Here is a 12,071-nt window from a genome sequence, read left to right on the forward strand (position 1 = left end):
TTGCATACCGTCTTTACACGCCAATAGCCCTGTACGTGTTGTCCACCAGCAACGCCAAAACATCATAGTTCGCTTTTTCTGAGATGGAACCCTGGCCCCTATCATACGGTTGGCAGAAAAAGCCCCTGAGGAGGTCACAGTATGCCCCCTTGCGCGTCACAATCATAACTGCCTCTCCACTCAAGATAATAGAGGCGATCAAAGAATCCTTACAAGAGGCTGACATCTTTCCTTTCTCTATTAATGGGAATCAACAAGACTGCTACTTTTACGGCGGTGTTGTCATTTTACCGCCCAAGCGCGTGGAAATGGATGTTAATCTCACGGTTATGTCAAGCGGCGAAGATGCCTTTGACTCCTTGCATCACTATTCGACAACGATTCGAGATGTGGTAAAGGCAACCGATACAAATGGTCGGATCCAGTGGACAGAGTTGCCTTACATGACCTCTGACGATTGATTTATTGGGGGTTTGTGAAACAGGGTGTGGAAACTGTTTTACTCCCTCAGACGCCAACAGATATCACACTCAGAGCTTCGCGTTCTTCTCCTTCTTCTCCGCAACATCCCACCACGGCCAGGAGGGGAACTCGCTGGGGTTAATTGTTCCGCCAAACTCGGGCTTCCTCTTCTGCATGAAACTCTTAATACCCTCCACATTGTCCTTAGTGCCCACTGAATGAAGGAAAATCTTGGAATCCAAGACATGTGTCTCCTCCGGCGTGGGCGGGCAGTAAAGCATCATGTCGCGCATCAACTTGGTGCTGGCCAGTGACGTATTCTCTGAAATATCGGTTGCGAGTTTGATCGCGTAGGAGGCAGTCTCCTGCGGCGTGGGAAGCAACTTGGAGAACAAGCCGCTCACCAGCGGGTCAGAGGCAAGATACGTCGAGCCCGTAGTAGTCAAATGCATTGCATTGGACAGGCCGACAAGTCGAGGGAGGAAGAAAGCGCTGCATGACTCGAGGGTTAAGCCTCGGCGTGAGAACGGCAGACCAACTTTGGCGTCTGACCAGGCAACACGGATGGTCGCAGGGAGGGTAATGGTGAGACCAACTCCAGCTGCGGGGCCATTGATCGCAACAATGGTTGGTTTGATGCATCTTGCAATGAGAAGAGCAACTCGGCCGCCCCTGAGTAGTCAGTAATGTGAAAGTTGTCAGGTATAAGGGTAAACATACTGATCTCGGAATTTGTTGAAAGCTTCTGGGCTCTTCTTGTGAGCGAGCAATCCGGAGAAGCCGACCTCCAGGTCAGCCCCCGCACAGAATGCTTTACCAGTGCCGGTAAGAACAACTGCGCGAACTCTTTCGTCGCTGTTGATCAAGTTGTAAACGGTTTCGAGCTCATTGAGGAGGTTTTCGGTCACAGCATTGTACTTGGTGGGCCGGTTCAATGCCACAATAAGGACCTTGGTTGCTGTGGGCGAGTCTGAAGGCACATGAGAGACAGAGATGTCTTTAAAGGAGAGAGAAGAGTATGAATCAGGGGGAGTAGACGAGGCCATCTTGATAGTATTGGTTGGAGTGATAGTTCGCATCAAGTCAGGCACTCAACAGAAGATATACTATGATTGAGAACTCCACGTGAGACGCGGGGTAGAATCGAGGGTTGCCGAGGCCTCTGATGTATCGAGGTAAAGAAAGAAGACATCACGACCAGAATGTCGAGGTCTTGCACCGTTGATCGGTGATAGGCGGTTGGGGTTGGCCGAGACCCACATATCACCGAGGTGATTCGAGACACCCTATACCTGACCCTTGAGACACGACACTCGGATCTGAGTGACGGCTGCGGAACGGACTTCAATCTTAACAAGGTCCCTCATGCGGAGTTTCAGGATGCCACGCTCTGTTGACTTTGCTCTAAGGCTGCATGATCTTTGTGCTGAAAACTACCCGAATATAGATTCCGGTCACATGCTCAGTGCTACGGTAGTGGATGCTCCAAGGCAGGTTTGCCTCTTCTTTTTTTTCCTTCTTTTTCTTACGGATAGTAGGAAGGTGGAGATGCTTAATATGTCGGTTCACTTTATGAGGATATAGAGATAGGGGTTGAATATTGCCGGTGATATATGGTCGTAGAGGCAGCATTTGCACAATTCGCATACCTACCTAACGCCCCGCCTAACGGATAAAGTCTAGGTCCCGCTTACAAAGATAACTACCTCGGCTCCATCATCCTCACAGCCTCTATCCTCATTCTTGCACAACGACGACACGAAAGGCGATAAACACGATGCCGCTAAGCAATGAAAGACCGCATAGGCGGGCCCACGTAGCATGCAAGGCCTGCAATGCTCGCAAGGTCAGGTGTACTGTCACCTTGTCTGGCCCCCCGTGTGCCAACTGCGCCGTGGACAATGTCCTTTGCGAGATTCAGAGCCGCAAGCGGAGACGGTAAGCATGCCTATCATCTGAAATAGTCAAAGTTGCTGATTAGATATAGAAATACGGACCTGTTACCTGAAGTGCCTAGATCGGAGGCGCAAGATAGTCCAGGTCCCTCTCAACACAGACAACCAACCCCAGAAGTCCATACGTCGCAGACCGAGAGCCCACAACATGGTACCGTCGTTGTAGCAACAGACTATGAGCAGCCCCAATGGGAGAGGCCTGGAGAGCTTGATGGTCATACGTCCCCAAACCAGTTGCCTCGGGCTCAAAATCACTCTCCTGATGTGGCCAGTCGGGAAACCATTCCCGTCGAACACGAGGCCGCTGGTTACGAAGCTCCGTCAGCTCCATCCGCAGAAGTTCATCAACTAGAGCACATTGAAAGTTTTGGCACCCCAGCTTCATCCGCGATCGCCAATGACACCTCAGCATGGGCCGAGACTCTCGAGGAGGGTGAGAGTCATGTCAACCGAGTGCCATTCTACCCAGGTACAACAATTCATGGACCTTGACAACTAGCAGTCCTGACATGATATAGGTGATAAAAGAGGTCCCGCTTTTGTCATAGACATTTGCAACCCTCAACGGTCAACAAATAGCAACCATGCTTTCGTAGCTATGCCGTCAATGGAATCTCTTCGACCAGAAGAGATAGAGTATCTTCGGTTCAAAGGATGCTTTTCTCTGCCTCCTCGTGAGCTGCGAGAAGCTCTCGTGAGAGCTTACTTTCACTACACCCACCCCTTTGAGCCAGTCCTAGACCCCGAGGACTTTTTTAACAAGTACAGCAAAGGTCATCTCAGCTTGTTGCTTCTGTGGAGCATGTTTGTGTCTGCCGCGAGTGTACGTTTTCCGGGTATCGATTATGGGCAGTTTTAACGGCTCACATAGTTCATCGATGACAAGTTGTTTGCGGAAAGCTTTTATGACTCCCAGCTTGCGTTTAAGCGCACGGCATATCAGCGAGCCAAGGTGCGTTTGAGCTTCACACTATCCCACCCATATTTCACCCGGCACTACTGATAATCTTATAGGCGTTGTATGATGCAGACTACGAGAAGAGCAAACTTACATTGATTCAGTCCGTGTTCCTTATGGGACATTTTTACGCCAATGCCGAAGATCGCATGGGACCTTGGCATTGGAACGGCATCGCTCTTAGTCTATCTCATACCATCGGCCTGCACATGCTTACATCCCCAGCACGTGAAGGCATTCAACCATCATGGCGCCGTCTTTGGTGGTGCATCTATTACCGTGAAGTTTGGCTCTCGCTGGGCCAAGGCCGACCAATGCGCATCTCTCTGGATCACTGCTCGACTCCGATGCCTGGGCCATATGACACTAGCCCTGTGTGCCCGCCGGAGTACCGGTACTACTTACCCGAGCAACTTGGCACTTTGCTGGGCATGTGGCTAGGCCTGATCAGAGTGACACGCGTTTTAGGAAGAATATTGTCGACCAACTATGTCATCAAGGGGGCAAAGCCGTCAAGAAACGACATTGAGAGAGATGAGAATGAGATCCGAGCCAACTGGTTCCCGGAGGGAAAATACGACCAAAATTCATTTCTAGCGTCTCATTTATACCAATTTCGACTCCATGTTCAGTGAGTCTTATGGGGGTGATGGATAAGGCACAGACTAACTCGCTCTAGGGCGGCAATTATAACTCTTTACCGGCCGTTCCTCCGCGAAACGCCCCATGGGGTTCTTGAAGATCATGTCGACTCTTGGCAGGCGTTGGCGAATAACAAGGTTCGGGCGGCGGCTTCTGACGCAACCAGTGCTGTCAACTCGATGATGGCGGAGGATCTGATAAAATCCACCCAGAGTGTTGCGTACGTGCTCCGAAAACTGGTGGTACTATCCCATTAACGGCTTACCAGAATCCTTGCTCTCGGCCCGCCAATGCAGGTCCACCTACTTGAACTGACGTCATCAAGGCAATCATCGAGCCAATTGGCAAGGCATAACTTGGCACTCTGTCTGCTTGCGCTAGATGGGATGCGAAAGTCTTATATCTCGGCTGATGCGGCCTACAAACTATTCGACCGCGCGAGGAGCATGGTCGAGAAGACTCGGCAAGAAGCCGAGGCTGCCTCACGAGAGCCGACAGCTGTGCCAGAAACGCAGGGAATTGAGAGTACGCGATGGCTTGATGATTCTGAGGGTTATGATTTTGCGTCGACGGGGATCTTTTCGGCGTTTTGGACACCATTTACGACTTTCATACCAGATCACTTTTCGGGAGCTTCTTCTTAGGCTCGGGGTTCGGTGTTTGTCATGATCCTGATGTTATCATGATACTGCTGTTAGCTCGAAGGCAATTCCCTATATCGGAAAGAGAACCCAGAAACAATATAAGGGGTTTTTAAGAGAATGTTATCTCGACAAGGTCCGGACTTTATGTCTTCTGTCGTGATTCTAGAAAACTCCGATGATCGCCCTTGAGCCTCGGCACTTCGGGACTAAGTGGAACCCCATCGAAGCACTAGCCCAACAATTTAGACCGACACGTCAACACGAAACCGGAGATATTACTTCCAATGGTTATGCCGCCGATAAAAATGATGAGGCTCTTCTTGTTGAGTTGGGAAGATTGCAACATTGGAATGGCACTGACCAATGCATTCGCCACGAGCCGAGGCACCTAGAAAACTTTGACTCAGGGGTTCCATGTCACATAAAATAAAAAGATTGCGTCACAACGAACACTTTTCCATTTCAACCTACAGTAAACATCATGGCCGAGACAGTCGAGATTCCAACGCCTGCGGGCTTGCCTCTGTTGGGGAACATCAAATCGATTGACCCCGAGTTCCCATTGGGATCTATGGTGTCGCTTGCTGAGCAGCATGGTGAGTTTGACATTACGAATGAGAGGGAACCAAAATCAGCTAACCACACGCCATAAGGCGAGATCTACCGTTTGAAATTCCCTGGCCGAACTGTCGTCATTGTCTCCACACAAGCTCTGGTCAACGAGACGTGCAACGAGAAGCGGTTCAAGAAGTGCGTCAACTCAGCACTCACTGTGGGTTATGACATGTTTCCAGCGACCTTGGGCTCAGGCTGATATTCTTATAGGAAATTCGAGAAGGAGTTCACGATGGACTCTTTACTGTAAGGACCTGATCCGGCTGCTGTGATAGAGCACATTTTAACATGAACGCAGGCGAAACTTGGAGAGGAGAACTGGGGCATAGCTCATAGAGTGCTGATGCCAGCTTTTGGCCCTTTGTCGATCCAGCGCATGTTTGACGAAATGCACGATATTGCCTCCCAACTGGCTCTCAAGTGGGCGCGATACGGACCTGATTCTCCCATAATGGTGACGGATGACTTTACTCGCCTAACTCTCGACACACTGGCTTTGTGCTCTATGGGCTACAGATTCAACAGCTACTACTCTCCGGTCCTGCACCCCTTTATCGAAGCAATGGGTGATTTTCTCACAGAAGCTGGAGAAAAGCCTCGAAGACTACCTCTGCCTGGAATCGTCTATCGCGAGCGCGACCGCAAGTATCAACAGGATATCGAAACCATGAGAAGCACCGCCAAGGAGGTTCTCGACGCCCGAAAAGCCGGTGGAAGCACGCGAAAGGATCTTTTAACGGCAATGCTTGAGGGTGTGGACACGAAAACCGGTAAGAAGATGACTGACGAGAGTATCATGGACAACTTGATCACCTTCCTCATTGCTGGGCACGAAACCACATCAGGACTCCTTTCGTTTGCTTTCTATCAGCTTCTCACACACCCAGAGGCTTACCAGCTGGCTCAGAAAGAGGTGGATCAAGTCGTCGGAAAAGGGCCCATCCAAGTTGGACACCTCTCCAAGCTCCCTTACCTGAACGGTGTTCTCAGAGAAACCCTTCGTATCAACGCTACCATTCCTCTCTTCACTGTCGAGGCTTTCGAAGATACCCTGCTTGGAGGCAAGTATCCCGTCAAGGCTGGCGAAACCATTCTCAACCTCCTCGCCAAATCGCAACTTGATCCCACCGTGTTTGGCGATGATGCAAACGAGTTTAAGCCAGAACGCATGTTCGATGACAACTTTGCTAGGCTGAACAAGGAATTTCCAAACTCGTGGAAACCCTTTGGCAATGGCATGCGAGCCTGCATCGGAAGGCCTTTTGCCTGGCAGGAAGCTCTGCTCGTCATGGTTATGCTCTTGCAGAATTTCAACTTTGTTCTTGATCCCGGCTACGAGCTCGGCTTCAAGCAGACGTTGACGATCAAGCCCAAGGATATGCACATGCGGGCGATCCTAAGGGATAATCTCACGCCGACGACACTTGAGCGACGTCTGGCCGGTTTGCCTGTTTCTGAAACGGAGGAGGCGAATGGGGTGAATGGCAAGCCTTCTGACGCCAATGACGGTGTCCCTATGACAGTCTTGTACGGATCTAATAGTGGAACATGCGAGTCTTTGGCACAGAGAGTTGCGACTGATGCTGCAGAGCATGGGTTCCACGTCACCAAGATTGACTGTCTTGATACGGCAAATGGGAATCTGCCCTCAGATCAGCCTGTCGTTATCATCACTGCATCATACGAAGGACAGCCTCCCGATAATGCTGGACATTTTGTTGCCTGGGTTGAGAAAGCTGACCAAGAGACCAAGCCACTCAAGGATGTCTCGTATGCCGTCTTTGGCTGTGGTCACAAGGATTGGGTCCAGACCTTCCACCGCATTCCTAAGCTTGTGGACCGTACTCTTGAGCAGCTTGGTGCTACTCGACTTGTCGACATTGGCCTTACAGATGCATCTGAGAACATGGTCTTCAGTGACTTTGAGGCATGGGAGGATAACATCATGTGGCCTGCTCTTGAGGCACGTTACAACTCCGAGTCTAAGAAGAGTTCTGCAGACAAGGGATTGAGCGTCAAGAGCTCCAACTTCAGGACTCTTACCCTCCGCCAAGATGTCAAGGAGGCGACGGTTGTCGAAACCAAGACCCTCACGAGCAGCACCGATGTCAAGTCCAAGAAGAAGCACATTGAGGTGCAATTACCCGAAGGCACGCAGTACACGGCGGGAGACTACCTTGCCGTTCTGCCCATCAATCCACAGGAAGTTGTTCGTCGGGCATTGAGGAGGTTCAAGCTTCCAATGGATGCTCATCTTGAGATTTCGAGCAGTACGCCGACCGTACTCCCCACGGACACGTCTGTGTCAGCGCTGGATGTGTTGAGTTCCTACGTTGAGCTTTCGCAGCCGGCCACAAAGAGGGTGAGTCAAAGCAGGACAAGACACGTGTGACAGAATTCCAACTGACTATGAAAGAACCTTCTTGCCATTGCTGAAGCTGCACCTGATGAAGAGACCAAAGCTGCTCTAACCTCCCTGTCCGAGGAAACATACGTTGAGGAGGTCGGGAACAAGCGTGTGTCGGTTCTAGAAATCCTGGAACGGTATCCCTCAGTTGATCTACCTATCGGAGACTTTTTGCAGATGCTGCCATCCATCCGGATCCGTCAATAGTAAGTGCTTCATTCTCATGTCGCTCCATCGCCTGCTGACTTTCCTTTCTAGCTCGATCTCCTCATCTCCACTGTGGAACCAATCTCGCGCGACAATCACCTTCTCCGTGCTCAAGGGGCCAGCTTTATCAGGCCAAGGCACATATAATGGTGTTGCAACTTCTTATCTCGACTCTCTAGCTGATGGCGACACACTACAAGTTGCCATCCGGTCATCGCCTGCTGCTTTCAGCTTGCCGTCAAACCCGGAACAGACCCCGATAATCTGCATTGCGGCTGGATCAGGACTTGCACCGTTCAGGGGTTTCATCCAGCAACGAGCCATCATGATCGAATCAGGTCGCAAGCTTGCGCCAAGTCTGCTCTTCTTCGGGTGTCGCGCTCCTGATCAAGATGATCTTTACCGTGACGAGTTTGACGACTGGCAGAAGCTGGGTGCAGTAGATGTGCGACGAGCGTACAGTCGACACGGAGACGGGTGCAAATATGTCCACCATCGCATCTGGCAAGACAAGGAAGATTTTATTGAACTCTGGGAGAAGGGTGCTACCGTGTATGTGTGTGGTTCCAGGGTTATGGCTGATTCAGTAAGAGAGGTTATGATTAAGGTGAAGTCTGAGATGGAGAAGAGATCCGGGGGCGAAATGAGCGTTGAGGAGGCGAAGAAGTGGTTTGATGAGCAAAGGAATGTGCGATACGTAATGGACGTATTTGATTAGGTGCATGGGAAATGGTAAACATAGACTTGTCCTTGCGGGTAATTGAGAGGGCGCCAGGTGGAACAAGGGCTCCATGTTCGAGACATTCTCGTGTCTCGTTATTATTAGTATTATCTGCTATGATGACAAGAGGCCAACGGCATGAAAGGGCACATAGTACATTGGAACAGTCTTAGGAAGTAGCTGTTGAAATACTACGTTGGAAAACTAAATATGTGTTCGACGGATTGGTGGATGAAGTGCGCCATCTACCTTGGGTGTTCTAGACTGATTCCATGTGGGGATGATCAGCACACCTGCACTCGCTAAGCCGAGATCACCACGCTCCTGGGCAGCCGTAATTCCCTCACAAGGGAACCCAATATGTAAAGTATACACTCGCACTTTTAAAACTTAGTTGCACTTAATACCCTTGAGTTATTACTAGACGTGACTTATACCCCGTTCAAGAAGAACGCCAGCATCCCCCTTGCCAACATAAACCCAGCACGACCGGTTTATGCCTTGGGAACCTCACCCTTCTTCGAGCTGGTTTCCGTTAAAGGACTGGTTGAACGGGCTTCTCCTTCCACACCATCGGCCACTGATAGAGCCGGAGATGGCTGATTGCTATACTCTGCCGGAACTCTTGGCACATCGCTCCCCACTAGCTCATACAATGGAGAACACCTCCCCGTCTGGCCTACTGCCTCTTTCGATTCAGAATGTAGTTCGTGGAAGTGATGAACGTCACCCATCAGTTCCGTATGGGGTTTGATAGCATCCGCATGCAACTCGCTCTTGCCGAACCCAGGAGAGTCTGCACCTGTATCAGTCTCCTCATTCCGCGCTGGCCCATTTGGCGCTTGCTTTGCGGACTGTCGACGTCTCCGGATTATGATGAAGGCTCCGGCGGCAGCGATGACAGCGACGACTCCAATGATAATGCCGATGATTGCACCAGTACTCAATGAATTCTGTGCCTTGTTGTCGGAAGAGTCATCTGGCAGATCTTGATCTGACGGATCTGAATTCTTTCCGTCATCAGGAGTCGAACCGGACCGGGAGCCCTTGGGAAGAATGGTGACGAGAGTCTCTTCTGCTCCCCCATCCCAGCTGCACTGTGAGACATTAAACACGTGTCGTTCGTAGTCGGCCGTTAGATAGCTATACTACTGTCAGTATCAGTTCCATAACAGCAATTTCCCAGGACGGCTTACGCTTCTTGCAGAAAGGTCTGTCTAAGCGTGTACTGTGACTCGTTGACGGCCAGCTTGAGAGGGAAGTAATAGCTACTCTTCTCAACCAACGGATACTCTGCCCGGAGCGCGAATGCCTGGTAAGGCAACGTGATTGTGACGGTATCGCCACCATCGAGAACATCTGACAAGCGGAACGTGACCTCGGCGTCGGACTTGAGAAGCGAGTTGTGGTGCGTGCCATTTATTAGGTATAGGCTGCTGTCTTCATCGAGGGTGAGGTCGAATGCGGATTCAAAGGCTTTGACAGCTGACTCTGGTAGCCAGATATTGGGGTCAGTCGAGTCAATGTAGATGTTGATGGGTGAAGGTAGCAGAGAGGCCTGATCAGCGCCGCTGTATGTAATAGCTTGAAGCGCTACCACAAGATCACGGGTGATATCGTCTGCCATGGTGAAGGTAAGGGCATTTTCGGGGAAGCGAGAGGTATCGTAGCCAGAGAAGATCAATTGACCATAAACCTTTTTCAGACCTGGAGCATGTTAACAATCAACACATGTAGCAGATCAAGCCACTCACGATAGATCGCGCCTGCGGTGTAGCTCCAGCTGAGAGATGGGATGCGCTTCTGGTCTTTCAGAGTGGTAAGGAATGAAGGTGAAGAAAAGTTGCCAAGTGACGTGAAGTTCAACGGCTGGTTGTTGATCCCAAAGATGCCCCTAGATTAAAGTCAGCTATCAGGGAGTGCATCATAGGTAGTCACAGCTCATAAATAGAATGGAGATGCTGTAGCAATACCACCAACGGTTTGATTCTTCAAGGTAACACCTCCACTTCCATCCACAAGGCCGACACCAAGGACATCCAAGCCAAATTGCGCCGGTTGTTGATATCCCAGATTTGTCCCTAGACCGACTTCTCCGTCATTGATTCCAAAGATGCCAAGATTGTGCCAGGTCGAGGACTCGTTTGGGTTGAATAAATTGCCTCGTGAAACAGCACAATTTGTAGGGACATCGTCAAAGATTCTTTCTGGGCAGCCATATTCCGAAAGAATCACCAGCGTCTCCGGTGCGGCTGTGGACACGAGAACTCGGGCATCTTGGTGTGTTGTACCGACTCGCACGTTGAAGCTACTCCGAGGGCCATCATTCCCCTCGCTGGGTACGCGTTAAACAAAGACTTCCTTCCAGCTCGCACACAAGAAACTTACAAGTACTGACTCAGGGGGATGACGATTGCTGAAGGGCTGCTGGCTTGACAAACTGTCAATGAGGCCAATAGTAAATTTGCTACTGCAGCTGCCAAGTGATGGCGCCGGAATGACATATTTGCCTCCGTTGATCCTAAAGAAGAGTAAAATCCAGAGATTTCCCTCCTAACGGCATCGTGAGGTACTGGGTCTGGGACAGAAAATCAGGCTCGGCTGTCGAGATGCACCAGCCCGGGGGTAAGAAGGTAGTCTGCCAGCCTGCATAGGCTTGGCATGGATTAATTAAACCCGCGCCGCAGCAGGTGCACCGAATGTGTTCCTTCGTGTCTACATGACCGCTTTTACTATCCAGAATCAGCACTAGACGCCGGTGTGGCTGTCTTGACCCCTTAACCGAGGCGGGTACACTTTATCTTTTTTCTTATTGTTATCTGCAATATTGGCATGAAGCCAACAACCATGACAGAAAAAGGCACAGTTATCAATGTATGAGGCAGTAAAACCTAATGGCGTGAGGCGGGTACGCAGCATGGGTCTGAGTTGATGATGTTGTTGTTGTTGTCTGCAAACTGGTTGATTGTTGTGTTTGCAATAGCTCAGCCAGGCCCCTGGTTGACAGCAGTTTCACGTCTCTGGTTCCCAAGGAACCCTACGCCTGTCAACTCACGTTAATCGGGCGTAGGGCTTAGCTTTATGTGAATCTCCGGCTCTTCAAGGGAGCAAGATCAGGCTGCGTGGCGGTCTGAGCCTGGTGGGAGTTGTCACTTGATGGCTCTCATTTTCAGCCGCAGTATCCACCATTACCACTCTCGGCGGCTTGGCCGACAGGCAGCAGTGAATAACCGGGCTGGCGGACGAGAAGGGTATCCTCATCCGTTCCCTTTACTAGAGCACTGCCCTCTGTGGACTGTAAACTGCGCTTAGTTGTTGGGGTTCCTAAAATCATCGTCGCTCTTTACTTTCACTCTACCTCAAGTTGTTGATTTTTTTCGATTTGAATTTCCCCGCAACCTTGGTTCGACTCAAAAGATGTGGACGCTGATGGGGATACTAGCCATCGGGGCTCAGAATG

The 12,071-nt window shown here is 50.5% G+C and overlaps 4 protein-coding genes across 4 annotated transcripts; 2 read left to right on the forward strand and 2 right to left on the reverse strand.

The window, feature by feature from the left end:
• Positions 1–530: 530 nt before the first annotated feature.
• NCS54_00470800 (Hypothetical protein) lies at positions 531–1,514 on the reverse strand (the record flags this gene model as incomplete). The annotated part of the gene is made up of 2 exons (XM_053150236.1): positions 1,183–1,514; positions 531–1,134 (listed from the first exon to the last, which is right to left on the reverse strand). The coding sequence occupies exons 1-2, from the start codon at positions 1,506–1,508 to the stop codon at positions 531–533; spliced, it is 930 nt and encodes a 309-aa protein (XP_053006211.1). The 5' UTR covers positions 1,509–1,514.
• Positions 1,515–2,239: 725 nt separating this feature from the next.
• NCS54_00470900 (Zn(2)-C6 fungal-type domain-containing protein) lies at positions 2,240–4,661 on the forward strand (the record flags this gene model as incomplete). The annotated part of the gene is made up of 7 exons (XM_053150237.1): positions 2,240–2,400; positions 2,450–2,886; positions 2,936–3,240; positions 3,289–3,369; positions 3,432–4,006; positions 4,055–4,237; positions 4,286–4,661. 7 exons carry the CDS (start codon positions 2,240–2,242, stop codon positions 4,659–4,661), a joined length of 2,118 nt encoding a protein of 705 aa, XP_053006212.1.
• Positions 4,662–5,142: 481 nt separating this feature from the next.
• Positions 5,143–8,608, forward strand: NCS54_00471000 (Bifunctional cytochrome P450/NADPH--P450 reductase; the record flags this gene model as incomplete). Its single annotated transcript, XM_053150238.1, has 6 exons — positions 5,143–5,257; positions 5,315–5,433; positions 5,487–5,522; positions 5,575–7,638; positions 7,693–7,889; positions 7,942–8,608. The coding sequence occupies 6 exons, from the start codon at positions 5,143–5,145 to the stop codon at positions 8,606–8,608; spliced, it is 3,198 nt and encodes a 1,065-aa protein (XP_053006213.1).
• A 497-nt stretch (positions 8,609–9,105) lies between these two features.
• Positions 9,106–11,115, reverse strand: NCS54_00471100 (Peptidase A1 domain-containing protein; the record flags this gene model as incomplete). Its single annotated transcript, XM_053150239.1, has 4 exons — positions 9,106–9,754; positions 9,808–10,318; positions 10,366–10,505; positions 11,000–11,115. 4 exons carry the CDS (start codon positions 11,113–11,115, stop codon positions 9,106–9,108), a joined length of 1,416 nt encoding a protein of 471 aa, XP_053006214.1.
• Between the last annotated feature and the right edge of the window lie 956 nt (positions 11,116–12,071).

Source organism: Fusarium falciforme, chromosome 3 (genome assembly GCF_026873545.1).
Source record: "Fusarium falciforme chromosome 3, complete sequence".
NCBI lineage: Eukaryota > Fungi > Ascomycota > Sordariomycetes > Hypocreales > Nectriaceae > Fusarium > Fusarium falciforme.